Consider the following 26955-nt stretch of genomic DNA (forward strand, 5'->3'; position numbering starts at 1 on the left):
TCAGTCCGTAGGGGAAACCGGAAGTTGAGCTCTTCTTCAAAATAAAAGCACTCAATGGGCTACGCTGTGACACTGAGCTGACATTGGGTGTACTGTACTGCATTGGAAGGCGCAGTACATTTCCTTTTAAAATAGGCTGTCCTAAACATGTGTGATAAAGACAAATCATACATTTTCCATGTAAACGTAGATAAAAAGAAAAATATGGAACTTACATGCAAAAGCTTTTAAAATTACATCCTTGATAATACAGTACTTGATTTGAGATCGTAATTTCAGCATTGTATGATTACTTATGGCCTGTTCTTTCATGTCCGTCCGTATATCCATGTCTTGGGCAGACATTAACAACCATTTACTCTTATACTGGTCACCAAGTCACCTGTACTGCAAATTTTTTTGTATGTGGCTGCAAACCGCAGGCAAACCCAGCACACAGGCAGTCACTTCATCTGCATCAAGGAAAACCAGAGTTGTGCTGTGTGCACAACATCAGAGGCCCGTTTACACGGGGTCGTACGGTAGTGGGAGTGACGGGCTTCATAGTACTTTTAAAACACATGTATTACCAGGTTGTCCTGTATTAACACACGTGTTGTTGCAAAGACAGGTATTAAATCTTATTTAAAAAATTGTTTTCAGACAACAACATTATTAAAGCTGGTGTCTAGTAACATCCCCTAATCTCTCTCTCTGTTCCCGGTCGGCAATGCCAGTCAGTTAAGTTAAGCCTTCCAGAGACAAGTTACGATGATCCCTATTGGACCAATGAAGAGCTGAATTTCACGCTCACATTTATGATTGATTACTAAAATTAAACTGTTTATTTCTCCAGTGAGGGCATGAAATGTTTCAAGTGTGGATGGGATGTGCATAACTGTCCAAAGGGAGAGGACGAGCGCCGGCCATCGGCTGCTGTAAGACGGGCCATTGCAGCCACGGGGGGGCCAGCAGCGGAGGCCGCTACGTAGCCGGCTGCTGTGGTTGCCGTGGAGCCGGTGGTTGCGTCCCAGGTTCCGAGGCCGGGGCCTTTTGGGTTTCCAGCTCCATTCCCTGCTGAGTCGCCAGCTACTGACCTGGAGCCATAGAATAACACGAAGGGTACAGGTGACAGACCAATCGCAGTACTGGTGGTTTCCAGTACTGCGGCCCTGATTTCACAATTGCAGCCTTGTGAATTTCCAACTCCACCCCCTGCGGAACCGCCGGCCATCAACCCAGAGGTCAAAAGATAAAAAAAATTCCTGCAAGACACAAAAGGTTCGAGGACCAAAGTAGAAAATTTCTTTTCTGACCATAACATGTTTCTGGTTAGCGTCAGCTTCTATTCAAAGAATCCAGAAGGAAGTGTTTTTACAAACCAAGAGGTTTATGGATTGAACAAACTAAAGACTAAAGTAAAAGGGATGATTGTGGAGAACGGATAGTTTTTCTTTTTTAATTTTGTCTTCTTTTTGTTTTTAAAAAAACCTGTATTCATTTTAGTTTGATAAATGTTAATAGGTTAAATGTGTTTGTTCAGGAAACGCACAGTACTATTGAAAATCCTCTGTGTGAATCTCTTCAGGAATCTCTTTATGATTATCTTGTAATCTGGCTATTATGAATAAATGTGGTTTTAAAATCCCAAATCTCTCTCTCTCTCTCTCTCTCTCTCTCTCTCTCTCTCTCTCTCTCTCTCTCTCTCTCTCTCTCTCTCTCTCTCTCCTTTCAATTTGCAGAATTTGGTTAATCGCCTTTTTTTCTACTCTGCCAACTGACCCGGCCATCTCTACCTTTTCTCCACCTCTCATCTATTCATCATGTGCCTGTTCACCGGACTTACCCTTAGTAGTTTGAAATTTTATATCTCTGCTATCTGTCAGTATCGGTCAGCAAATGTGTTTATCATGCCTGCCTGCCCTTTATTTGTTGTTGGTTGTGTCAAAGCTCAGATATTTCTGGTTTTGGGATTACCTTTGGCTTTTCCTTTGATTCTGTGCCAGATTGTTCTGTCATATGTGAGCTGAGGTTAGGACCCATATGCAGAACACCAGAGGAGAAGTTCAAGTTCTCACTCATAGTTTAATCAGACAAACACAATCCAGGATACACAAAAAGTCCACCAAACTTGAAGCATGGTGGACTCCAAGTGTTCTCTATGACAGGTTTTTCTAAACTTTCTATCAGGGCCGGTAAGGAAAAATTATGGAGGCCCAAGTGGAGTCAGGAGCAGAATGATACTTAGGATGTTTAATTCCAATTCAGTAACAAAGGCAGTTCAAACCAGGCACACAACACAGAAAATCTCAAAAAAGAAGATCCAAAAAATTACAGGCAGAGCACAAGCAAGCAAAGCAAAGAAGGCAAAAATTCAGAGTCAAAACATCAGGAAAACGGGTTCAGTTCACAGACAGGAAGAGTTGAGCTCAGCAGAGGTACAGTCAAGGTTGAGGCAAAAAATCCAGGAGTCAAATAACAGACAGAGATCAGTTTATAGGCAGGGAGAGAAAACACAGGGAGTAGCAAAACAGGCTTGGCAAAACTCCCGAGGTACAACAGACCTGGTTGGCAACTAATTTATTTACTCAGTAATACCAAATTGATAAATAACCAGAAGGATGTGATATAATGTCATTTCCATATGTATAAACACAATACAGTGCGCCCTCACACATTTGCGCATCAATGCTTACGTAGGCAGTCACGTGATACCGTACGCACATTCTATTGGCTGACGGCATCTGGAAGTGCACTCCGTTCCGTGAGTCTCGGATTTACATGAGACACAAAAGTGCTTTAAACAGTCACTAAGAGTGTGGGAAACGGTAATACAAATAGAATGTGGTTTAATATCAGTATGGGGAGGGTCATAATATCAGGGGAGGGTCATAAACGTTTAAATTACCATAAATAATAAGATAAATAGTTTGTTGCTCTATTGCAGAATTCGTTAATCGCGTGTGGTTCCTAGAACGCATTAACTGCGAGGAACGACAGCACAGCGTATACTGCATAGGCGTAATATTATGGGTTTATAATAGGGGACCCAATGAGATTTGGACTTATGACAGCCTGACTGCAATAATAACATGAATTACATGAACATAGACCAATTCTTCATTAGAAAGCTTGCCGTACAGATGCAGCAGTCAGGACTTGTGGGCTTCTTGCACTGGGTTTAGTGTCAGTTTTATGTGACAGGGTCAGACCAGAGGTGTTCCGGATTCTAGGGAAAATCTGAACAAAGAATGTACAGTAAGCTGCTGAACATAAAGGCTCCAGTATTTCCATATGAAAACATACAGGTGAAGCCTCAAAGGGCCAGCGTTCATGTGCACTAGAGGTTCATGCAGGACCTCATATGGCAGAGCAATGACGGTGTAGTGTACTTACTGCAGTGCTCCGTCCACCCCAAATGTCCGTCTGTTTCACAGAAAGCTTTGGACACCACTGGAGTCAAACAGTGACCAGCCTTCAAATTGACAATTGGTTTTTTGTTTGTTTGTTGGTTTTTTGCATGTCGTAAAAAAGATTTTGTAGTGCTTGTCGTTTGATTATTGTATTAACTACAGAAAAATTTTTCACTTTGTGTTAAAAATATTTTTTTATTATTTACTTAACATATTTGTCCTTTTACAAGTTGAAGAGAAGCTAAGGAAGTTTATTTACAATAAATTATTCTACAAACAATACATTTTCCTTCTGTTCCAGGCATATTTGGTGATCTTTCTAGTACTGTATTGTAAAAAAGAGAAGAAAATCCATTTCAAACTTGGGTGAACCTTTATTATTTTGTCTTTATTTGTGCAAACTGAGCAGAATAGTTTAATCTTCTGTTGAATTGTTGCAAATTTAGCATAATGAATCCATCCATATGTCAATTATCTTTACTGGCTTCTTCCAAAGTAGCGGGTTGCAGGGTGCTAGAGCCTATCCCAGCTGACTGGGGGTGTGAGGCAGGGTACACTCCGGGGGCGATACCAGCGCACTGCAGAGCCACATGTAGACAGACAACCACTCGCACACACTCACACCTACAGGCAAATAGAAACTGGCCAATTTGGTTGAAAGGCATGTTGATTTGGAGGTGGGAGGAATCCAGAGAACCCGAAGAGAACCCTCGCAGACATAGGGAAAACATGCAAACTGCACAGAATGGATCACGAACCAGGAACCACTGTGCTGTGCAGTGGCACGTGGCGCAGTGGGTAGCATAATGAGTTTGCTTGTTCTCTTCGTATCTGCGTGGGTTCTCTTCAGGTTCTCCAGCTGCCTCCCACCTCCAAAAACATGCGCTTCAGGTTAATTGGTCAGTCCAAATTGCAATGCACTGGCGTCATGCCTGAAGTTTTCCCCGCCTCACACCCCAATACCAGCTGGGATAGGCTCCAGCTCCCCATGACCCGCGCAAGCAAATGAAGCGGGTAAGAAAATTAAAGAATGAATATTTTAAAGAATTCAGCAGTAATTCAAAATAAAATCCATAACTTTAGTCGGGGTTACAGTTAGGGTTAGGGTTAAGTTTAGGGTTTGATTTAGGGTTAGGATAAGGGTTAGGTTTAGGGTTTGGGTTACAGTTAGGGTTAGGTTTAGGGCTACAGTTAGGGTTAGGGTTAGGTTTAGGTTAAAGTTTATGATTATGGTTAGGGTTAGGGTTACGGTTAGGGTAGAGTTGGAATTAGAGTTAGTTTTAGGATTAGGATTAGGATCAGGGCTTTTTTTTAACATTATTTGATAAATGACAATCTGGTAATATATGTTTTAATTGTCCTAGGTGTTGTTGGAGAGGTGGACATTGTCCACATTAAAGGTAATTTTGGGCAATGAGTCACCTGCTGTACAGCACGTTGATGGAGCGTAGGAGTTCAGTCAGTAATGGGATGAAATTTCCTAGATACACTACTGAATGCATTAAGAAATCTTTCCTGCCTGTGGCCATTACTGTACAATCCTCACTCTGACAGTGATGCAACTAAGAGGAGGTGGAATGGAAGTGGACACTAGAAACTGTACATGCCTTTATATATCCTACCTCTATATTACCCTTTTTTTATTCTCTATTCATTACTATTTCTTTTTAACTGTTTATTCCAATTTTTTTATTCCGAAATTTCCTCTGGTTCTTTCTGGAGCAGTACAAGTGCGATAAAAAGCTATTTCCCCCTCGGGGATCAATAAAGAACTGTAATCTGATTCTGATTCTGCAGCATGGTTCTCTCATTACCGTATGACCCAGAATAAAACGACAATCGATTTTTAAGTGCGACTCTGGTTTTATGAAATGCAGATGTTTTGTGTACTGCAGTATAAAAATAAGCCACAAAGCATCAGCATGGGTGAAATCCCTTCGGCAGATGTTTATATTGCTATACAAGATTATTTCATCCTTATAAATGATCAGAACTACTTAGGAAAAAATAACCATCCTGTAAGAATACTCGCTGTCGTGTGACAAGGAGCTCGTCCAGAGGGTTTTGGTTTTATTTTGAAAGTACAAAACCGGAAATGTAGCTGTCACTCTATCTCATTTATGGTGATGTTCCTCCGGAGGTGTTGCCCTTGAATACCGTGCGCTCAACAAGGAAGTATGAGAGAGTTGCGAAATCTGACCACTTCAGATATGTCCTCATCGTTTCCTTGAAGTGAAGTAATTTATCCATTTTTTCCAGTCAGGATTCAGTGTGTCAAATTCAGAAAAAAAAAAAAAAATCCTCTCACATTTGAAAAAGAAAAAGAAAACAAAACTTCTATCCACGCCTGTAGAATTATTGCCAAAAATGCATTCCCTGTGATGAGGAATGGAGCTTCTCAGACAGTCATGCAGTTCCAGCCAGGAAGCTATGAGAGGAATGTGTTCAGTGAAGCTGCAGACTGCCTCTTGTAATGTAAGCAACAAGTCTTAAAGCTCGTAAAATTACCTACTTGTAACAGAATGGATAATTACACTCACAATTCAGCAATAATATTTAAAAGGACACAATCAATCATGATACATTTCCAAATAGAAATTTTTATCATTAACATGAAGAATTATAGATCCAAAAGTTAAACATCTACCACTCAATCCAAAGTTCAGTAATCACACTGTTTGAAAGACCTCATTCCACAAAATTCAATGTGCTTTTGTATACTTTACCTGCTCCAGATATATTTATAAAAATCCACTTCTATTTATTTCAATAGAAGTGGATTTTTATAAAATCCACTTCTATTTAATCTACATCAGTGCCTGCAGCTCTAGGCACTGATGCAGATTAAATGACATGTAATAGTTGTTGTGGTTGGAACTCATCGAGGCCTTCTTCCCACCACTGAGATATCAAGAGCAAATCAAACAAACTGTTAAAACAACAGAGCTAGGACCATTACTGGACCATTTTATTTAGAGAGAATGTTTTTTGACGGTCTGAGAATGACGTGTTACCACACACACACACACAAACACACACACACACACACACACACACACACACACACACACACACACACACACACACACACACACACACACACACACACACACACATCAGACTTCATACCAAACTTAAGAAAACAAATGTATTGATATTATAAATCAAGCGCACCTATCAGAGTTCTCTCACCGGTCGCCTTCATGTCCGTAAAAATTGGTTGGCCATGTCCTTCTGGATTTTTTAAAATAAAAATGGATGCTATCCCGAGACATGTTGATGTAGAATAAGAAATTTTCTAGTTTGGTCGCCACAACTTTTGTGTCTTTTTTTAATCTTTTGCGTATTGTTTTTGTCTGAGAGAGAGAAAGAGAGAGAGAGAGAGAGAGAGAGAGAGAGAGAGATTTTGATTTTTTACATCACGTTTATTCATAAATGTCAAATTACAAAATAATCACATAGACACAAAATCCAAGAGAGGTTCAACGTAAAGAGGGTTTTTCAATAGTACTGTGCGTTTGCTGAACAAAGAAACATCTAACCTTTTAACATTTATCAAACTAAAAAAAAAGAGTTTCTTTAAAAATGATCCACAATCGTCTCTTCTACAATCATGCCTTTTACTTTTTTCCTTAGTTTTTTTAATCTATAAAACCTGGTTCACCACTTCTTGTTTTACTTTCATATAAAGGCTGACGCCATCCAGAAACATGTTGAGGTCAGGAAAAAAAAATTATACTTTTGCTCTTGAACCTCTTGTCTTGCAGGAATTTTTTAAAATCTTTTTTGAATCATATTTTTCTGTTACGGACTCTTTCAGACTGTTGTCATTTTCGTTCTCATAGTTACTTGCATCAGGAGGTGTCTCTTTAGCAATTTTCTTCACTTTATTCATTCTTGTGGTGGTGTTTCTCCTTTTAAGAGCTAACTCTAATAATTCCTCGTCTATCACAATATCCTCCTCCTCCTCAGAGACTTAACCACCCTCACAGCTGTCTCTCTGGCTCCTTCAGCCTCACCCAATCACTCTGTCCGTCCTTTGTGCTGTTATCAGTGTCCTGCGTGTTATTCTGTGGCTCTAGGTTGGCGTGCTGCCACTGTTTAACCTTTGCGTTGCCACCTGTGACCTCTGGGTTGGTGCCTGGTGATTCAGCGGGGGATGGAGTTGGAAACTTACAAGGCTGCCATTATGAAATCAGGACTGCAGTACTGGAAGACACCAGAGGGATTGCAGCCCCCCATTGTTTAACCTTTGCGCTGTCACCTGTATCCTTCGATTTATTCTGCGGTTCCGGGTTGGCAGTCGGCAACCCAGCGGGTAAAGGAGTCAGAAACCTCGGGCTACAGCTCCGGGGGCCGCCACAGCTGCATAAGTAGCTGCAAGTACTGGCTCAGCGGCTCCCGCCGCCGGTCTCCCTGCTGATGCAGCTGCCTTGCCCCACGACAGGCGCTCATCCTCTCCCTTCGCATAGTTACGCATGAGATGTTCCTCCCATCCACAATTGAAACATTTCATGCCCTCACTGGTGACATAAACTGTGTAGTCATAGTGATTAATTTTAAACGTGAGCGTGAAATTCAGCTCTTCATTGAACCGATTAGGGATCATTGTAACTTGTCTACGGAAAGCGTAACATGACTGAGTGGTATTGCTGACCGGGAACATATTGACAGGACTCAGGAGCAGGAGTGTTAACTTTATCCCATGCTGCTTTGTGAGTTTGACCAGTGAGGCTTTCTCCTCCGCAGTGGCCCATCTTGGGGCCACCATAGTGCCTCCTAATTGAGAGAGAGAGAGAGAGAGAGACAGAGAGAGAAAACTTTGTTTGAGTGCATTCTAGGGCCAAACAAACATAAGTGAACTAAAATGTGAAATTTAACAGAAACATGACAGCCTGCTCAGCCTGTTGATGCGGATGTTTACAGCTGCACTGATAAGCCAATCTCTACTGACAAACACAAGTGACCATATTCATTCTCCTACTGAGTAATATGGTAATAAATAAATATGTTGCGCATAAAACAGTGATTTTCAAAGCTGTTCACTATATTATATTAAGTGGTCTTCAGAATTATTGAATGAGATGATGTGTCAACAGTTTTGGTATGTTGTGTGTCAATCTTTCCAGCATTTGACAACCGACATTCATTCTGTCTTGAGTGGACAGCAAGAAAGCCTCCACCACGTAATGAATTGAAATGACACCATTATTTAAACAATGAACCAAGAAACTGTAAACTTTCTGCAGATACAGACAGATTTGATGAACAGCTTGTTGTGATAAACATAACATAGTCTGTTTAGTAGTGCGATACTGAATAATATCCCTGGTTTTTTTTTTTAGATGAATTGAAGTAGGGTTTTTTTGTTGCTCATCCAACCAGAATGAGTTCTCTGTTTGAAATGTAATGATGAGTCCTTTCTGGTTGCTGATAAGCATATTGAACTTTTACAGCACTTGGGTGTATCGTTGTTGTTGTTGCCATGGAGAAATGTCTCGCATCCAGGCATATTTTAATACAAAGTCACTGTGTTGCATAGTACTTTCTCTACAATTTATTTTGTCAGATCAAATAATCAATTTTAAAATGTCCTGAATTTACTTTTAACCTTCTTGTTTGAAAATTCTGGGATTACCTGTGATGTAAATTTTCAATGTTTGGCTTTTGAATTCAAAATCCAAAACCCTATCATTAGGGTGTTATGACTGAACAAGTGCAGCACTTCATTAAAATATCCATTAGAAAGTGATAAATTACAGGAGGGCGGGAGATTAAAGTGTAGTCGCTGATCAAACAAGGCTCTGGAGAAAATTATTGGATATGTAATGAAATTTATCTCACTATGAAAACCCAAAAAAGTTCCTGAAAAAATACCTGTAGAATTTGTCAGGATTAGTTAAAAATATCAAGGATATAATACGTATTTATCCCCAAACTGTAAAACGACATTGAATATGTAAATTAGAATTACTATTGATCCTCCACAAAGGGCCGGATGTAACTTATAAATGTAACTAAATGTAAGTCAATGTAATATACAATAAATGTAACTATCTATTAATATTAAATAACTGAATTTATTACTTATTCAAATTACAAACATTATATTTGCACAGAAAAAAAATGTTTGCTTGTTGCTCTGTTATATTTGTCAGGTTATGAAACCCACACAAATCCATCAATCAAGGATCAAAAGTATCCAAGTAAATAAAGAAAAATAACATCGAACACAAGTTAGGACATTAACTTTGTTCAAAACGTTTTTGTCAGTGTTAAAATGGACTTAGTTACTGCTGAACTTTCATGCTCCTGTGGGCCACATAAAATGATGTGGCAGGCCACATTTGGCCCCAGGGCCTTGAGTTTGACACATGCCCTTGGGGAAATTTATTTTTATTACAGTTGCTCCATCACAGATTATAAGGACGAGGTAAGAGTGAGAATAGATCTTTTAGAATTAAGAAGGAAAAAAAAAACAGAGTCGCCTTGAGAAAGTTCAAGGACTCAACAAGAATATGAGAAACACCCTTCAATCGGATCGGTTTGATTGACAACTAGATTCATCATCGATGCCAAATCCTAGAACAGTCACACATCGCCCCCTAGTGACCACAACAGAAATTAACCATTGCGCCCCCCCCCCCCCCCTTTCCCCTCCAATCCATCCTGAAACGAAAGTGAAATCCATTCTAGGAATTAAACCATTGCTGTGCTCCTGGTTCTTGTGGGTGTCGGTCAGTGTCACCTCAACTCATCGATCCGCTCCAATTGATCTTCTGACGTCACCAGATACTTTTACAGCTGTTGGAGCAACATGTCTCAAAGCGGTGAAATCGATGAGGGATTCTACTCCAGACAGCTGTGAGTGCGACACTTCCTGATCTGAGGTCAGTGTGATGGTGTTTTTGACCCCCCCTGTGCTTTGACCTGATCCAGGTACGTCCTGGGTCATGACGCCATGCGCCGGATGGCCACGTCCGACGTCCTGATCGCGGGCATGCGAGGGCTCGGTGTGGAAGTAGCCAAGAATGTGATCTTGTCCGGGGTGAAGTCCGTTACTGTCCAGGATGAAGGTCAGACAGCGTGGAGTGACCTGTCCTCCCAGGTAACCGAGGCGCTGATCTTTTTAAACGACTACATAAATAAATAAATCATACATTGGGATGAAAGCTCCAACGATTTGGATGAAAACAGCTTCCTGTTAGACCTGAACCTGTCAAACCGGACAAGGTCAGGAATGCATTTTGTCTAGCAGTAAACATGATCATCTACTAAAGTGATTACTGTATTGTTTAACTTTTTAAAAAAAATCTTTTAATGCAATTTTTAAATAAGTAATTCAAACATATAGTACTAGATTACATGCCATGACGTTTCATAGCTTTAATCAATATATGAGAATGCAGAAGTCAGTTTACTTTCACTTTAATTTCATTACATTTCTCCCACCCCATGAAAGAAATTATAAGCATACACTAGTCAAGTCCTTGATAACAATTTCACAAAGTTTTTTCTTTTAATGAACAAAATCATGACACATCTGCCATTTCATGACTACTAAACATATTTTTCTGATAAAGAATGTGCAAGTTAAAAGCTTCAGATGATATTTGAAAATGCTTTTTCAAGCTCTATTTTCATGTTTGCACTAGTTTTTCCTGAAGGAGTCCAATCTTGGACAGAACCGAGCCACATGTTCCCTACAGCAGCTGACCGACTTGAACCCACGCGTGCGAGTATCGGCCCACACTGGGCCACTGGATGACAACCTGCTTCTGCAGTTCCAGGTAGAACCTAATGATGAATGAAGACTTCATTTTCCACTCAGGCTGAGATTACAAATCCAAATTATAAGATTCCTGTCTAATTTTTGTCTGTTTTTTTTTTTTAGAAGAATACTTGATTTGATGAGATTATTTAAAATGAATAAAATAGAAACTCCTTCCTCACTCAACTATCCAAAATCTATGACATCATTTTTTCCAGGTGGTGGTTCTTACCAACTCCTCGCTGGATGATCAACTGCATTTTAGTGAGCTCTGCCACACGAATGGAATCAAATTCATCGTCGCCGACACCAGAGGACTTTGTGGGTGAGTGTGCAACACAAACTCAAAAGTCTGACAGGAGATTCTGAAGACATTGATGAAAGAAGTGAAAATCTTTTGCTTCTTTTGCAGCCAGCTGTTCTGTGACTTTGGGAAGTCCTTTGAGGTTGTGGATCAGAGCGAGAACCCGCCTGTGTCAGCGATGATAGAAAATATCATTAAGGTTACACCTCATATCTTAAAATTTGCTCATCCAGTTCAGCATTGCATTGTGAAATATTCCGACCTGTAGGTGTGAATTAACCTGTATGTTATTATATTGTGACAGCCATTCCATGCCAGACGAATAACTATCAATGCAAATATCGTTTCCACGTTTTCTGAATTTGTACAAAATAATAATATTGGACTATTTATACAATAATATGTAAATTTGGCTGCCAAACTGACTTCATTTTAGGAGAATCCAGGAGTGGTGATTTGTACAAATGACCGTCATCATGGATTTTCAGATGGATGCAAAGTTACCTTCTCAGAAGTTCAAGGCATGACAGAGCTCAACAGTATCCCCCCTGTTGAGATTCAATATCGTGGTTAGTCTTTGACATAATTACTTTGTTACTGAGCAGTAAAGTTCATCATCTGGTGAGACCAGAGACTAGATGGTCATGAGCTTCCTTCTTGCCTCCAGCAAACCACTTAAAATGTTGACCTTTTCATGGAGTATGAGTGGAATTTAATAATGTCACCTTGATCTCCAGGCCCATACTCCTTCAGCATTGGTGACACTTCAAGCTTTTCTGAATATAAAAAGGGTGGAATAGTGACTGAGGTTAAACTGCCCATCAAGCTAAATTTTGTAAGTATCAGAGTTGTTTTACTTAATTTGTCATTTTTTCTTTGCAAAATGTGCAGCCATTATTAATATGACTCTAACACACATTACAGAAACCACTGAATGAGGCTCTACTGGACCATCAACTCATAATAATGAATGATTATGGAAAAATTTCAAGGCACCACACGCTGCATTTGGCTTTTCAAGCCCTTCATGGGTTTGTGAAGGAAAAAAAACGTCTCCCTCTTTCTTGGGATCAGGTCAGTGAAACTACAGGATATTACGCTCAATATTTAATATTTTAGGTTTTAGAACAACATGCCACATATCTACAAGGATGGCTTACGGAAATTAATTAGGCTGTGAGATTTAAATATGATCAAATCACTTGTTGTCATGATTCATCTTCAGGCAGATGCAGATGCCCTGCTTGACAAGGTGAGAGAGCTGAATGCAGTGGTGCAGCTGGAAGAGCTGGATGATGCTGCGGTTCGAACCCTGTCCTACACAACCCGGGGGGACTTGGCTCCTGTCAACGCTTTCATTGGAGGTCTGGCTGCTCAGGAAGTTATTAAGGTATTAGTGACGCCTGCATTAGCGTTATCTGTCAGAGAATACGAGTGCTATTGTTACAATGGTTACAATCATAAACCAAGGATGCTCAGCTTAACTGTGAAAGTTTTCTCTCAGAAGTTTTTAAAAAAAAAATTGTTTCTTATTCATTTTTACAATGTTCCTTGGACCATTCCCCACCTCTCAAAATAAAAAAATAATCTAATGTTCAGTCTTAATATTTTGAGCAAGTTCATTAACAGGCAAACAAAGTAACATCAACAAAAACATAACCTCCATAGTGAAGGTGATTCTTCATTTCCCAGCACAATGTGTGGTGGTGGTGGTGGTGGTGGTGGTGTATGTAGCTGACTGACCTTTAATCTGTCACATTGCTGCAGGCATGTAGTGGGAAATTTAAGCCTCTCAAGCAGTGGCTGTATTTTGATGCCCTGGAGTGTCTCCCAGAAGAGGAGGACAGAGCGACAGAGTTTTCCCATTCAGCAGTATGCTGTGATAACTTGATCCATATAATACACATTTATACTATTTATACAAGAAGACTTTCAATGTGAATTCACCATTTTTTTTTTTTTTCTGGCAGAAAGGCTCCAGATATGATGGACAGATCGCTGTGTTTGGATCAGCATTCCAGGAGAAGCTTGCGAGGCAGAAGTATTTCCTGGTGAGGGCAGGTCTGGTATCTCTCCAGCAGAGAGCACACTCTGCACTGGAATGCAGGAGCTCCATCTGTGTTTTTGTTTGATCTTGTCTGGTGTTAATACAGGAAATGGCTGCGATTCAGGCGGCATTTCCTGCCGGTGTCGACCCCTCGGTGTGCAGGGACTGCACTAGTGCCAAACCCTTTCTCTGTTTCCTTTAAAAGTGTTATTTTTACTGTTGTTTACTGACTGTTCATGTGACTGAGAGTTCATACAAGCTTTTGTTTTAGGTGCGTACAATATGTCATCAATTTAAAGAGTTAACATGCACTGATAGATTAACAATGCAAGTATTCTGCTGTGTGGTGAAAGTGTTTATATGCTTTACTTCTACTTGAATTTTATTGCATTCATTTTAATAACATAAATGATCATGCATTTAGTGTGACACAGACTCCTTTTTCATTCAAGGTTGGAGCTGGTGCTATTGGCTGTGAGCTTCTTAAAAATTTTTCCCTGATTGGGCTCGGGGCTGGAGAAGAAGGACACATAACTGTGACAGACATGGACTTCATAGAGAAATCCAACCTGAATAGACAGTTCCTGTTCAGGTCTCAGGATATTGGGGTGAGAAAATGCACCAGAGGCCTACATTTGTCAACAGGGCGAAGAATCCCGCATGCCGTCGTAGCTCAGTGGTGCTTGTTTGACCTGGTTAAGTGGAAGGGTCAGAGGGCCTGACTAATGGGGCAGGTTGGGGTTGAGGGTGTAACGAGGGATGAAGGTATCCAGTACCAGATTACACATAGATGCCATTTTCATCAGTTGCAACTGATTTGTTTTGCAGTTTACTTGAGGAGTATGTGAGATAGTTGTTTACTCAGGTCTAGATAAACAATACCAGCGTAAACAGCTTACATAACAGAGAGGAGGGCAGATGGTGATCCTTAACTGTTCCAGACATGTGGAGAGAAAAGTGCTGATACCAGTGTTATATAATAAAGGAGCAATGGGATACTAGGAGTATGATGTCTAAACTGTTCAGTAAGCATACATTCAGTTATTAAAGGCAAAGGTGGGTCTTTAGGTGTTATGTTAATTCAGGAGAAATATCTAGATCTGCTTTATTTATGCATAAAATTACAATTCATTAAAATCTCCACTTGATTACTGGTAGAAATCAAAATCGGATGTTGCTGCCAAAGTGGTGCGAGAGATGAACCCACTGATGAACATCACTGCTCACCAGAATCGTCTCGGCCCCGACAGCGAAAGACTGTATGATTACAACTTCTTCACGGGACTCAGTGGAGTGACTGCAGCCCTCGATAATGTGGAATCCAGTGAGGGCTATGCAAACATATATTGTGCTCTCACTACAATTGGTATTAAATCAGAACATTTACTGTACATATTTGTTGACAAACATTTGTGTTCCTTCTCTCTGTTGTCCAGGGGTTTATCTGGATGGATGCTGTGTTCGATACAAGAAACCGATGTTGGAGGGAGGAACTCAAGGAAGCAAGGGTCATACTCTGGTGGTGGTGCCTCACCTCACCGAGCCTTACGGACCCGGGTCTTCAAAATCTGTTCAAGAGTTTCCGATATGCACTCTTAAGAACTTCCCCCACAACATTGAACATACTCTGCAGGTAACAAGTACTTACAATGAAGCCAAATTACATAGACCTGCAATTCTGAGATGATGTTACGAGGCACAGTGCTACTCATCAAGTTACTCTATTTTCTGAGGCTGTATTATTATGGACTGATATTTAGGTAGTTTTGCATGTTAGAATGCTAGACACAAATTATATTTAAATTATTCATACATTATACATTATACATACATATGCAATTAAAGCCAATATTTCCAGTTGTATTGACCAAATTTAAAAATGTGACAAAATATTGGCACCTCATGAAAAGGTCATCTCTCACCAAAATTTGATGAATCAATCCTTGGGCAGATGTGCATGTGGGCACCAAAGATAATCTCAACCCAACCAACAGTTGTTCAAAAAAGGGTAAAACCTCATGACTTAAAGGTCGCCAATACAGTTGGAGTCTTCCTGTAGAAACCATTTGGTAAAACCATCCCATAGTTGCTGAGATGTTTTGTTGCTAATATTATGGTTTTTCTATCTGTTCATTGGTTACTGATTTGTTGATTGTGTTGAATATTTTTAGAAATTTGTATTTTGATTGTGTTTTCCTTATACTTATTTGATTTCACTGTTCTCTTAGTGGGCCAGAGACCAGTTTGAAGGCCTGTTTAAGCAAACACCCGAGAATGTCAGTCTCTTCTTGAAGTAAGATATGCCATTAAATCTTTTCCACAGCAAGTGTTGCTTCCAACAAATGTGAGAATTTACTAACTGTCAATCTCCTCTGCTTGTTGATCTGTAGTTCTTCATTTGACAGGGTTCGCCCGATGTGTAACATAGCATTTCAGAAAAGCGTACAAAGCTTGATAGACTGTTTGAGATCAATACTTTCATTTATAAAAAGGAAAACAAAGTCAGATTTAAAAAGGAAACCCCTGAAATTGACATAAACAGTGTGTCTTTCTAAAGATGTAGTCTGCAGAGTATCATTCCAACAGAGTTAACTGATCACAGGCTTTCTGACTGAGAAACATTTATAAAGAAGAAGTGAATGAATACACAAAAAGAATGAAAAGTAATGAAAAAATATTAAAAAGTTTCAAGGGGACCATACATGTTAACATCTACAATAATGGCATATCTGTATTGGGTTTTTTTTTCTTTATACTGTATATCATCATAAACATTGTTGAGAGATTGATTGAACCTGCAGTGAAGCCCTGACATAATTCCAATGAGACAGCACATGAATGACCAGTGTGAGCCTCCAACCTGAGCGTTGTTTCGAGTTTTATTCCAGCTATGTTTTGATATCTGTCTTTGGGAGATTTAATATAATCTTCAATCATTGTGGAGGATGTTTATAACATTTTCCTGTCTTCAAACAGAAGAGACCATAGTAACTAACATAGAAATAGTACTTTTGCTACATGGGTGTTTAGATTTTTTTTTAGAAATGCCTTAATGATTAAGAATAACCTCTTTGTAGTGCAATCAAGAAAAAAAAATCTGTGTGTACAGTTCTGTTGTCGGGTCACTTACACATCATGGTCAGTGTAAAGGTCTCTGTTTGTGAGGTTATGGAGAAAAGCAGTCATATTTTGCTGTTTTATTCTTCAGCCCGTGCAGCTGTGACTCAAAATATTCCTGTTTGGACATGTTTAGATGTAGCGTCACACAGAGGAGGCAGATCCCTCAAGCTTTTACACTGTAAGGCTGCGGCATGTTGAACTTCACTGATCAGCACACTAGCTTACTAAAGACTTTCTTTGCTTGCTATTCATCAAGAGCAAGTGTTACAAGAATCCCAGTTGAATCACAAAGAGGACCACAGACTTTTTAGTCATGTTTGAGAGAATAAAATATTTTTCCAGGAGGACTTTCCGTGTTTTCATTTTTTCCGGGTCAAATATTCTTCCCACTTTTTAGCATTGAGCAAAAACAAAAATGAAATAAAACTCAAAAAATGTTTTGATATGCTGGGATAAACCTACTGTATATTTACAAAAAGACCTTCAGATAATGCTTTTCTTTTTTCATACAAAGTGATTAGCAGCACCTTCATGCTGCATGTTATTAAATTGATGAACTGTTTCCTGCAGCGATGAAAACTTTGTAGAGCGGACACTGGGTCATGGAGATGCCGAGGCCCTGGAGGTTCTTGGAGAGGTGTGGAGCAGTCTAACGGACATGAAGGATGGAGGACAGCGTCCACAGAGCTGGGAGGACTGTGTGACCTGGGCGCGTTGCAAGTGGGAGACTCTCTACAACAACTCCATCAGCCAACTTCTGCACTGCTTTCCTCTTGGACGGGTAGAGTCACACCATAAAGTCATGCCAGCCAGGGTCATTAAGCCCTGAATTATATTTGTGGACACAGAGGGGCACTGTTGCGTAATACTGTAGGATTTTGCTGTACTAAACACTGCAGTATAGCATCAGCACAACAGGAATATCAATCAGTGTTTCATGCTTTCACGCCTCCTCTTGAAGTAATTCAGTGTGTTTCCCTGGGCTGAGACACCATTATTACCCTTGTCTGAAACCTAAACCACTGAAAGCCATTGCTGATAAATATCTGAACACCTCTGAGGGTTTGTAATCTGGTGAAGCATGCAGACAGAGTGATGTCACATGTTGCTGTCACACCTGGAGGGGCACGGATCAGTATCAACCCAAACAGACTCTCATTAACCCCACGTCCCAGTCCAACAGCCCCCCATCACTATTCTCATGTATCCCTGCATGGTTGTAGAAGCCCCTTTGACAAAGAATCATTTTCTGTTCTCTAAATTTTGTGTACAAAGTAATTGATTCCATGACATAATGTGTACCTTATGCTGGTATAATGAGATGGGTTTCAGTTGTCATATAAATCCAACAACACACCACAGTTGCTCTCTGGCAGTTACAACGATAATTTTCCACTTCTCTTTTTCCTCCATGGCTCTCTTTGTCATGATTACCTTTGACTGTTTAGTTTACACTGTCCTTTTCGACAAGCACTTTTAACCACAAGCCTTCAGAGGAAGTATGATAAGGCAGCTAATGTCAGTGAACAATCACAATCCAAGCTGCCAGGTGCTGCTGCATGTCGTTACAGATAACCTCTCATTTAATTTAACGGCCTTCTTTGCTGCTTGTGGGTCTCTGCGTACAGTAGAAAGTTCAGCATGTCTGTTTTAACGCTGACACCTGGAGTGGTGTATGAATCTGAGTCATTGTTGAAGCATCTTTATCCATCACTCATCAGAGATTCAAAAATACAGCTTAAAATGTGAGGCTGGCTTGTGTATTGTTATGTCTTCATTTAATATTTCTGTTAAGCAGATGGTAATATATTCTTCAATTGAAACTCTACAACACAAGAAAATTCACACACACAATATTGGAAGTTTTAATCTGATCCTGTTATGAAAAACAAGGACCTTTGGAAATGCTTAAAAAAGAGAATCTAAATCCATGCCTTTTTAAACCCCATTTCATTTGCCTCCATTGTAGTGTTTGAACACAAAGATTAGTGTTAACAATAGATGCAACTAATGATAAAATGTTCTGTGTTCTGCTGCTTTTAAATTCAAGTTTTTCTACTACGGTCTCATTAACAAACAACAACTCCATGAGAAGTGAGAAACATGTCACCTGAATCTAACGCCGCATCAGAAGCCACATATAACACATGATAATTGCAAATAGAGAAAGCATCTATATAGAGCCTAGCTAGCCCATTCATTAATTACAGCGAGTGATATAGGACCTGAGGTTACTTCAGTTAAAAATCTGTCAGTTATCTTTAATACCTTGGTAAAAATTTCAGACAACTTTGTGGGGATTTTTATATAATGTATTAAATTATTAATTAAATATCAACTAGTATTCTTGAGAATTCAGGTTATTTATTACTCACTTTGTCAGCCCAAATTCCCAGATTACAAGTTTGCATTAATGGGCCTTATATCTGTGCAATATATTGTATATTTGGGAATAGGCAACAGCTTGTTATTAAGACCACAGTGACTGTATGATTTAATGCTTTTTGTATTTAAATGTTATTTAAATAATGACTAAATCGGTCAATTTGAAAGTACAGGGCATCAAATGTCCACATCCACAGTGTGTGGATCAATTTTCTATAGTCAATTCTCTATACAGTATAAAGAAGATTTTTTTTATACCGTTTTGATTTCACAGTGTGTCCACAAGTAAACCATCTCAGTCCTAATTGTAATAAGCAGACTGTCTGATGCTTTCTGGCTGCCACAGACGACCCCGTAAGGAAAACTGCCACCAGTGGGTCAGAGTGTCTTCAGTCTCAGCACATTGACCATTTGGGAACTTCAAAGCTCTCTACCTCTGTTCCTCAATCAGATGTACAAATTGTGTTGTCAGCACTGCACTGATAACAACATTAGTGTGTCTGAGCTACAGAAATATTGTAGACCCCCTGTTGTGTCAGAAAATTAAGGACAAGGTGATGTTTTATCAACTCTTACTTCTTACTTGTTTCATTTGATCTGAGGTCAATGTGTAACAACCCTTCCTACAATAGTAAAGTTATTGAATAGGGACTATGTTCATATACAGGTACTACATTACTACTTTATTTTGAAGATCTATGGTGATTTAACATAGACAATATGTTAATGATGTTCCTCCTGTGATGTTTACAGCTTCTGAGCAGGATGATAAGGGGCTTTTCTCTGCTTCTGTCTAGATGACTGATAGTGGTCTGCCATTTTGGTCTGGATCCAAGAGATGCCCTCACCCACTGACCTTTGACCCCAACAATGTGAGTGGTATTCCTTTTCCTTCTTCAGTAGTAACTCTACCAGGCACCATAAAACAGTAAACAATAGTGACTGAAAAATGGCAGTATTTGTTGTGATATTCTTTCTTTATCTGCGCTGGTCGAGGCGCTATGATAATTTAGTGCCTGTTTGTCTGATTGGTGAATGGCTCTTAGCATATATGTGGACAATAAATTATAATAATAATTGTACATGCTCACAACTCCCAGAGATGATTCCAACATGCTGTCATGTTAAGTACAGAGCTAATACTCTGATAATAAATGATACTGTGATTTGAAAGCTTGTCATCTTACTTTCCCCCTTTGATGATCAATGCTAAAAATAAAAATGCTGGACTGAGCCATTTTTCACTTCTCTAAGGAGGTAATCTGAAGGATGTAACACTGAGTGACGTAAGAGGTATATTCATTGCAAAATATTTTTTTAAAATATGTCTGCTTTTTTTGGGTGAAGAATTTATTATCTGTGTACTCGACTAATGTTAACATAGATCCCACAGTCTATATTTGTACCTCTTCAATTCCATGTTCTCATATGGGTTCGCTTATCCAGCAGTGTATAAGCGAACCCATATGGATTGTATTGCCCTGTAGACATCAGACATTTGAGTTTGGTTAATATTTTAACATCATATTTTTTTGCATGTTTTAGATGACCCATATCGAGTATGTAATGGCAGCAGCTAATCTGTATGGACAGATCTACGGGGTCAAGGGAACAAGAGACCTTGCCTCTATCAGAACGATTTTAGAGTCAGTCCGTGTCCCATCTTTCACCCCCAAATCTTCTGTAAAGATTCATGTCACTGACAAGGAGATGGAGGAGGATACAGCACAGGGAAGTGATGATGTCGGTGAGTTATTTAAACTGACTTGTTTTATGTAATTACTTCGCTTTCTCTTTTCAAGGTTTCTTGTGTTTACTGTCTCCTTGCACCAGAAAAAGCGCAACTTGAGGAGTTGAAAACAAAGTTGGCTTCATCATCTTTGAAAGACTCAGCCATGCAGATGTTCCCCATCGACTTTGAGAAGGTGGGACAAGAGTGCAGTGAGACGTTTTCCACCCATCCTGCAGATGCCACAGACATACTAACAGTTGTGTGTTAGCAGGGGGCTGTATGCTAATCTATAGGTGCTTTCAAAACGTTTCTTTTTTTCCCCTCTTCTTTGGGTCCTCAGTGACCTGTATCTTTGCTTCTCCACAGGGCAGAGCTTGTGTGTTTCATTTCAATCACTGTCGAAACACCATTGGCCAAGATTGGCATTTTTAGAAGTTTACATTCTATTTGTAAAAAATAGTGAAAAGAAAACGTCAATCAGCAGGTCACAAAGAACAGAATTATTTCCTTATTTAAGCACGTATTTTGTGAAATGTGATAGATCCAGCGTCTCCACACAGAACAGAACAAGATAAGATATAAGATAAGAAAAGATATTCCTTTATTAGTCCCACAGTGGGGTGATTTCCAACAGGATGAATAGGAGGAATGGTCCAGTATTTGTGCATTATACACTTTAGGGAACTGAACTACAACACAATCTTGTGGCAGTTACCTCATTGATCTGCAACCAGAACAGATTATGAAATGTTCCCTCTGAAAGAAACTGTTTAGACAACTAATTCTTCCATACCAATATGGACAAACTTGAGTTGAGCAGGGTCCATCCTATTATTGAACAGACAATTCATCTTTTGTTCAGAACTCCCTGTAGCTTGCAGCTCTGACCAAGTTCAAGGTTGTTTTGGAGCTTTTTGGGCTCCGTCAAGAAAACCATTCGTGAACACACAAGTCCTGTCAGGGCAACCTCAGTGCTGTATGAAAAACTGTCACCAAAGAAAGTGGATTAGAGGGTTTTTCTTCATTTTCAGCACAATATATAAAACATTACAACAACTCAAAAATGAACCCATTCCACCTGAAGATGCTGCACAATGAAAAGAAAAACAAGTATGAAAAAGAAAAGCAACAAAGGAATCACCCTGAATTGAAAACTTGTACAAATTCTGATTATAATAATTCCTCAATTTCCCTATGTATTATGCCCCAATGACATTTCAACAAACTGGACCATACTATAAAATAATTAAGCAAAATAAAGGACTCGGAATTCATTAACCGCGTGTGGTTCTTTGAATGCATTAACGTCAAAGAACAAGTACGTACTGTATATATCAAATGTCATCTTGACTACATTTGAGGTCCTGTGTCCCCCTTTCTGTTGATTTGAATCCAAAGTCTTGCTGTGGAGAAATGGAATGTGTGTAGGAGAGTTTCAGATGCATCAGGTTGCCAGTTTGGAGCTTCCTCACAACCCCTCAAGCCATTACTGAGTGACAATTCCCTGCCAAAGCTTTGAAGAGCCGTGGTAGCAGAGGTATGACCTCAGTGGCCACGACGATCACAACAGAAATCTAATTTATGCCGCATTCTGATGGGGTGACCGAATCATGTATTAGACTGATTAAAGGTGCTCTGCAACAAAAGCCTTCGAAGTTCAAAGCGGGTATTCTATCACTCATGATGTCACGTAGCACAGTTGTATTGATGTATATGAAGATGTTTTTTGTTCTTGTGTGTGAAGCTCTATATTGAATGACTGATTTACTGTACATTCCATTTAAAACAGGATGACGACAGTAACTTCCACATTGACTACATCGTTGCTGCTTCTAATCTGAGGGCAGAGAACTACGACATCCCTGCAGTCGACCGGCACCAGGTCAACATTTACACTAAGTGCATCATTTTCGGTCAAATCTTTGAAAAAATGTTGATGGCAAAACAGAGGAAGGTCAGTGAGATGAAGCTGAGGTGAGAGACGAAGGAGTTTAGAAAACCAAGAAAACACAGCCAGGCGCTCCCCTCCCTTTGGGCCATGTTTTTAGTCAGTGCTGCACACACTTGCCCTAAAGCCACAAAAACAGCCTTCTCACCTATTGTTCCTGGACCAGAACTAATCACAGCACTTTACCTGTCGCCTGGGAGGTGACACTTGAGCCGGGCCTTGTGTCAGCCACTGGTGCAGACAGTCAAGACAGATGGAGGACGGGGGGATGGGTGCTTGAGAGTAAGAGGGGACAAAAGAGGGTTACCCTTGTTCGATGAGGTTTCAACACTAAATTGTGCTGTGATGTTATTCTGTGAAATTATAATTTGGAACTAAAGTAACAAAATTAAGATGTTTTTTGTTTTCTTACAATTTGCAGATAAATAATAGCAGCAAAACAGCTCGATAGAAAAAGTAGAGAATATGTAAGAGAATGACCCAAGACGTGTTATATTATTACTGGATCCCACTAAGAAATTATGTTTGTAGGGTTATTCTCATATTGGGTTGAATCAAAGATCATTTTTTACGACAGTATAGCACAGATTCATTTTTAACAAAGAATAATGTTTTAGAAACATTCATTGTGTTGTACACATATACAATTGTGTAATTATAGCTCTGAAAACTAGCTGAGTAAATGGGTAATGTTAGATTGTGCACTCTAGTTTACAGTAATTCAGAGTGAAGTATTGTTAAAAATATTTCACAAATTAAAATGAATTCAACATAGTATTATTGGGTTGACATTTTATGAGCTCCACCTACAGTAACCACTACTTAATGATGCTAAATATATATATTTATGCATTATAACAATTTATGAATTAATAAAAATGAAATTATATGCAACATACAACTAGCGGGAACCCGTGGAAATTCCACGATAAAACAATAATATCAGACTTTGTTTATTTTCTTTTTTTTCTTCGCCGTCACAAGAAAACAAACCACTGTGCCCGACGAAGCTGTAACGGCTCTGTGTGTTTGGGTCGAACAAACGCGAAGACGAAGGCCGCTTCGGCGTTACAGTCCGGCCATCCGGGTAGATGCAGGCTTTGTGAGTTTGGTCCTGGTGAAAGCGTCGGGGTTCCCCACACGACAATGTGAGGTCCATCACAATCAAAGAGTATATATAAACCGCTATGTTTGACGAAGCCGAAACAGCTCTGTATGTGAGAGACATGAACAAATGTGAAGACCGGAGCTAACACGGCTAGCGGCCCAAACTTCCGGTAGACGCCAGAAGGTGACAGCGTGAGATTTTCAAGTGAGCTTATTCCAATATATAGGTGGGGATGACAGGGATACCTTTTATCTTTTTTCTGCCTAAATAGTACTTCAGTGTTTAGTAGTTTTGAGTGATGCTGGAATTTTACATTTTATATGACTATATGAACAAAATCAAAATACTCGAGTACAGCCCCCTTAAAACTGTACTTAAGTACAGAACAGTACTGAATATACAGATATGTTCTATCATGACTTACTTGGTAGAATCAACAACAAACAACACAATAAGCTCATGTTAATACAACAGACACACATCAATGATGCTGGATTTTTGTCCAGGTCTTCATCACCTACTCTGCATTGTAAACAAGGATTGTTCTCTGTGCTTGGCAGAGTAAGCTCATTTGTGGGAGGATCATCCCAGCCATAGCCACCACCACTGCTGCTGTGGCAGGACTGATGTGCCTGGAGCTTTATAAACTGGTGCAAGGTCACCAGAAGATCGACTCTTACCGGACATCTTATTTCGTCCTGGCTGTTCCATATTTTGTGTGGACCCTGCCTGGCCGGGCCAAGCCCTTCAAAGTGAGTAACAGCTTTATGCACCCACAACGATCAGTCACATCTAAGACCTGAGTAGGACTAGACCAACAGACTCTTACTGTATATAAATATATAGTTTAAACTCAGTGGGAGATAAATCTGTGTGGCCCTTTGTAGGTTTTCATCCTTTTCAATTCATTTGGAGCTTAAAGTCATGAATGAATGTTCTTAGGGTAAGACGCCACTATTAACTATCAATCTCCTGCATATAATCCATATAGTCAGTATAATCCTCAGAGTGTTTTGGTGAAGGTCATGCACAAACTCACCTGTGTCTGCTACAGCAACAATAATTCAAAGTGAAAGAACAGGAGCTTATTCTCTAAAGACAGAGTCCTTTCAGCATCAAATAAACATCAATGTTTTATATTATTATTTCAGATTTGTGAGGTCATTTGAGGCTCTTTATTCAGCTTTAAAACACAAACACAGAGGCTACCTGCCAGATTCAAAAGCCAAGCAGTTTTAGGGTCACTTTGTAGGTCGAATCTGAAAGGGTGTCCAGTTAAATAATATTACATCCCCTTGCAGGCCAAATTAATTTTCTCTCACTGTGTCGCCTTTGGAGAGACTTAGATATTTGACTGGCCCTCACCAGCATTTCAACCAGAGTATTGAACTCTTGAAACACAAGGGTCACAGGAGGTTGCTGAGCGGGTTAATGTGGGACACTGACTGGGAGACCTGAGACAGTGTAGGTTTGGTTTCAACTTTGGTGGCAGCTAAACATGCTACAGCTGCATTAACGGCTGCTGTGATGACAGAGATAGCGATGAAATTCAGCACCGGTTTGAAGTTCCATGCATAATCTTTTTCTTGCATACAAAGACCCAGATGTGCTCACAGTTGTCTGTAAAACTTGGTCAAAGTGTTTGCACATGGTTTTAGTCGGGTTTTTCTTCTGTCTTCTAAAAAATGCTGGCCCAACAACACATTGCTCAAGCAGCATGGAACGTTCTCAGTGAATTATTGCCGTCACACAGACTGTATCTGACATCATCCCTGCCAGAGGTGTAGATTCACATGTTAGATTTTCCAGACTCAAGCTCTCTGAGCAGGTCAAAGCTTGAACTTGGTTCTGTTCAGCAGAGGAGCCAAAGACAGGAGAGAACAAAAGAAAAAAATGCTTCTCAAAAATTTTTAATATCGCACTTTGAAGGTTATGAACAATCCCAGGGACTTAAATATTTGGTTGGCAACTAAGTACAGTAAGAATGGAGTATGCAAGGTTACACAGAGAGGGAAAGAGAGCGGGAGATGGTTGACTGCCAGATCTTCAGCCATCTGAGTGGGAGAGGCTCTAATATCTGCCAAAGAACATGTTAGTTTTCAGCTGTCGTCATTAGTCAACACGTTGTTATGATACTATCTTCAAAAATCAGTTCAGCTCTGTGATATGCGATAGTTCTGTATTTTCTGTTTATTATTGTAAATATCCCTATTATGTCTGTGTTGTGGATTTACTCTAAAAAATACAACTAAAGACTAACCGAGTGATAATATTTTCAAAATTTTCAATGATGACATAAATAACGATAATGATTATAGTAATGATTAGGGATGAGTGAGTACACCACTATCTGTATCTGTTCAGCCATCTAAATTATCTGTATCTGTACTCGGAATGGGCGGGACTTAAAGCGGAAGTGAGTGTGGTTTGACCGGAATGGGTGGGGCTTAAATCACTGAATTATTTTAAGTCTGAAACTGATATGGATTGATCAGAAGTTGCTATAAGGGTGCACCACGACGGAGCTGCCCGTCACTCTACCTCCCCTTCACTGCATGCCTACAGGCCCCTTGTGTGTGTGTGTGGTACAGGGCTTGTACAAACTATATATGCATGTGTGTGATGACTAACCGTGTGCTAGAGTGAGCTTCTAATTACCCTTCGGGGATTATTACAGTATAATAAATAAAAATAAATAACTAAATAAAATATAATTATTGTTTATTTTAAAACTATCTACTACTATCTACTACTATAAACTTCACAACATTTTTTTTTCTTTTGAATTTGTTTTTTAATTTTTGTGATCAAACTTTTTTTTCAATTATTTATTTACTTTACCACCTAATTTTATTTCCATTTTTTCTTCACACAAAGTTAAAGAATGTTGATTACGGTTTGTGTGTGTCTGTTTGAGCATGTGTGTGTGACTGAAATATCTTAAAATATCTACAGAGTACACAAATTATTAATTTGAACTGAAGTGAGAAAGTCAAATTAAGAGCAAGCAGGTAAAAAAAAAAAAAAACGACTGGAGTGGAGGCGGTGACCTATACGACACGAGTAGCTTTCAGCTCTGTCTGGTGAAATGCACCGCATACGTGCAACAAAACAAAACAAGTAACAAGTTCACCAAGTAACCTTAAAT

General features: G+C 39.5%; 2 protein-coding genes across 2 annotated transcripts in view; one reads left to right on the forward strand and one right to left on the reverse strand.

The window, feature by feature from the left end:
- gnai2b (guanine nucleotide binding protein (G protein), alpha inhibiting activity polypeptide 2b) overlaps positions 1-26955 on the reverse strand; it is a 189165-nt gene that overhangs the window by 94483 nt on the left and 67727 nt on the right. The gene's annotated exons all lie outside the window — the stretch shown is intronic.
- uba7 (ubiquitin-like modifier activating enzyme 7) overlaps positions 10081-26955 on the forward strand; it is a 35691-nt gene continuing 18816 nt past the window's right edge. The window contains exons 1-21 of the mRNA XM_068315248.1: positions 10081-10256; positions 10332-10500; positions 11048-11182; positions 11382-11488; positions 11576-11666; positions 11904-12036; positions 12205-12302; positions 12392-12541; positions 12693-12857; positions 13235-13339; positions 13438-13518; positions 13967-14122; positions 14673-14838; positions 14951-15147; positions 15743-15807; positions 17205-17415; positions 19817-19891; positions 20565-20766; positions 20853-20944; positions 22541-22633; positions 24368-24559. Of these exons, the coding sequence (XP_068171349.1) occupies positions 10210-10256; positions 10332-10500; positions 11048-11182; positions 11382-11488; positions 11576-11666; positions 11904-12036; positions 12205-12302; positions 12392-12541; positions 12693-12857; positions 13235-13339; positions 13438-13518; positions 13967-14122; positions 14673-14838; positions 14951-15147; positions 15743-15807; positions 17205-17415; positions 19817-19891; positions 20565-20766; positions 20853-20944; positions 22541-22633; positions 24368-24559 (2730 nt within the window). The 5' untranslated portion in view covers positions 10081-10209. The remainder of the gene's footprint in view (positions 10257-10331; positions 10501-11047; positions 11183-11381; positions 11489-11575; positions 11667-11903; positions 12037-12204; positions 12303-12391; positions 12542-12692; positions 12858-13234; positions 13340-13437; positions 13519-13966; positions 14123-14672; positions 14839-14950; positions 15148-15742; positions 15808-17204; positions 17416-19816; positions 19892-20564; positions 20767-20852; positions 20945-22540; positions 22634-24367; positions 24560-26955) is intronic.

Source organism: Antennarius striatus, chromosome 5, assembly GCF_040054535.1.
Source record: "Antennarius striatus isolate MH-2024 chromosome 5, ASM4005453v1, whole genome shotgun sequence".
NCBI classification, from domain to species: Eukaryota; Metazoa; Chordata; class Actinopteri; order Lophiiformes; family Antennariidae; genus Antennarius; species Antennarius striatus.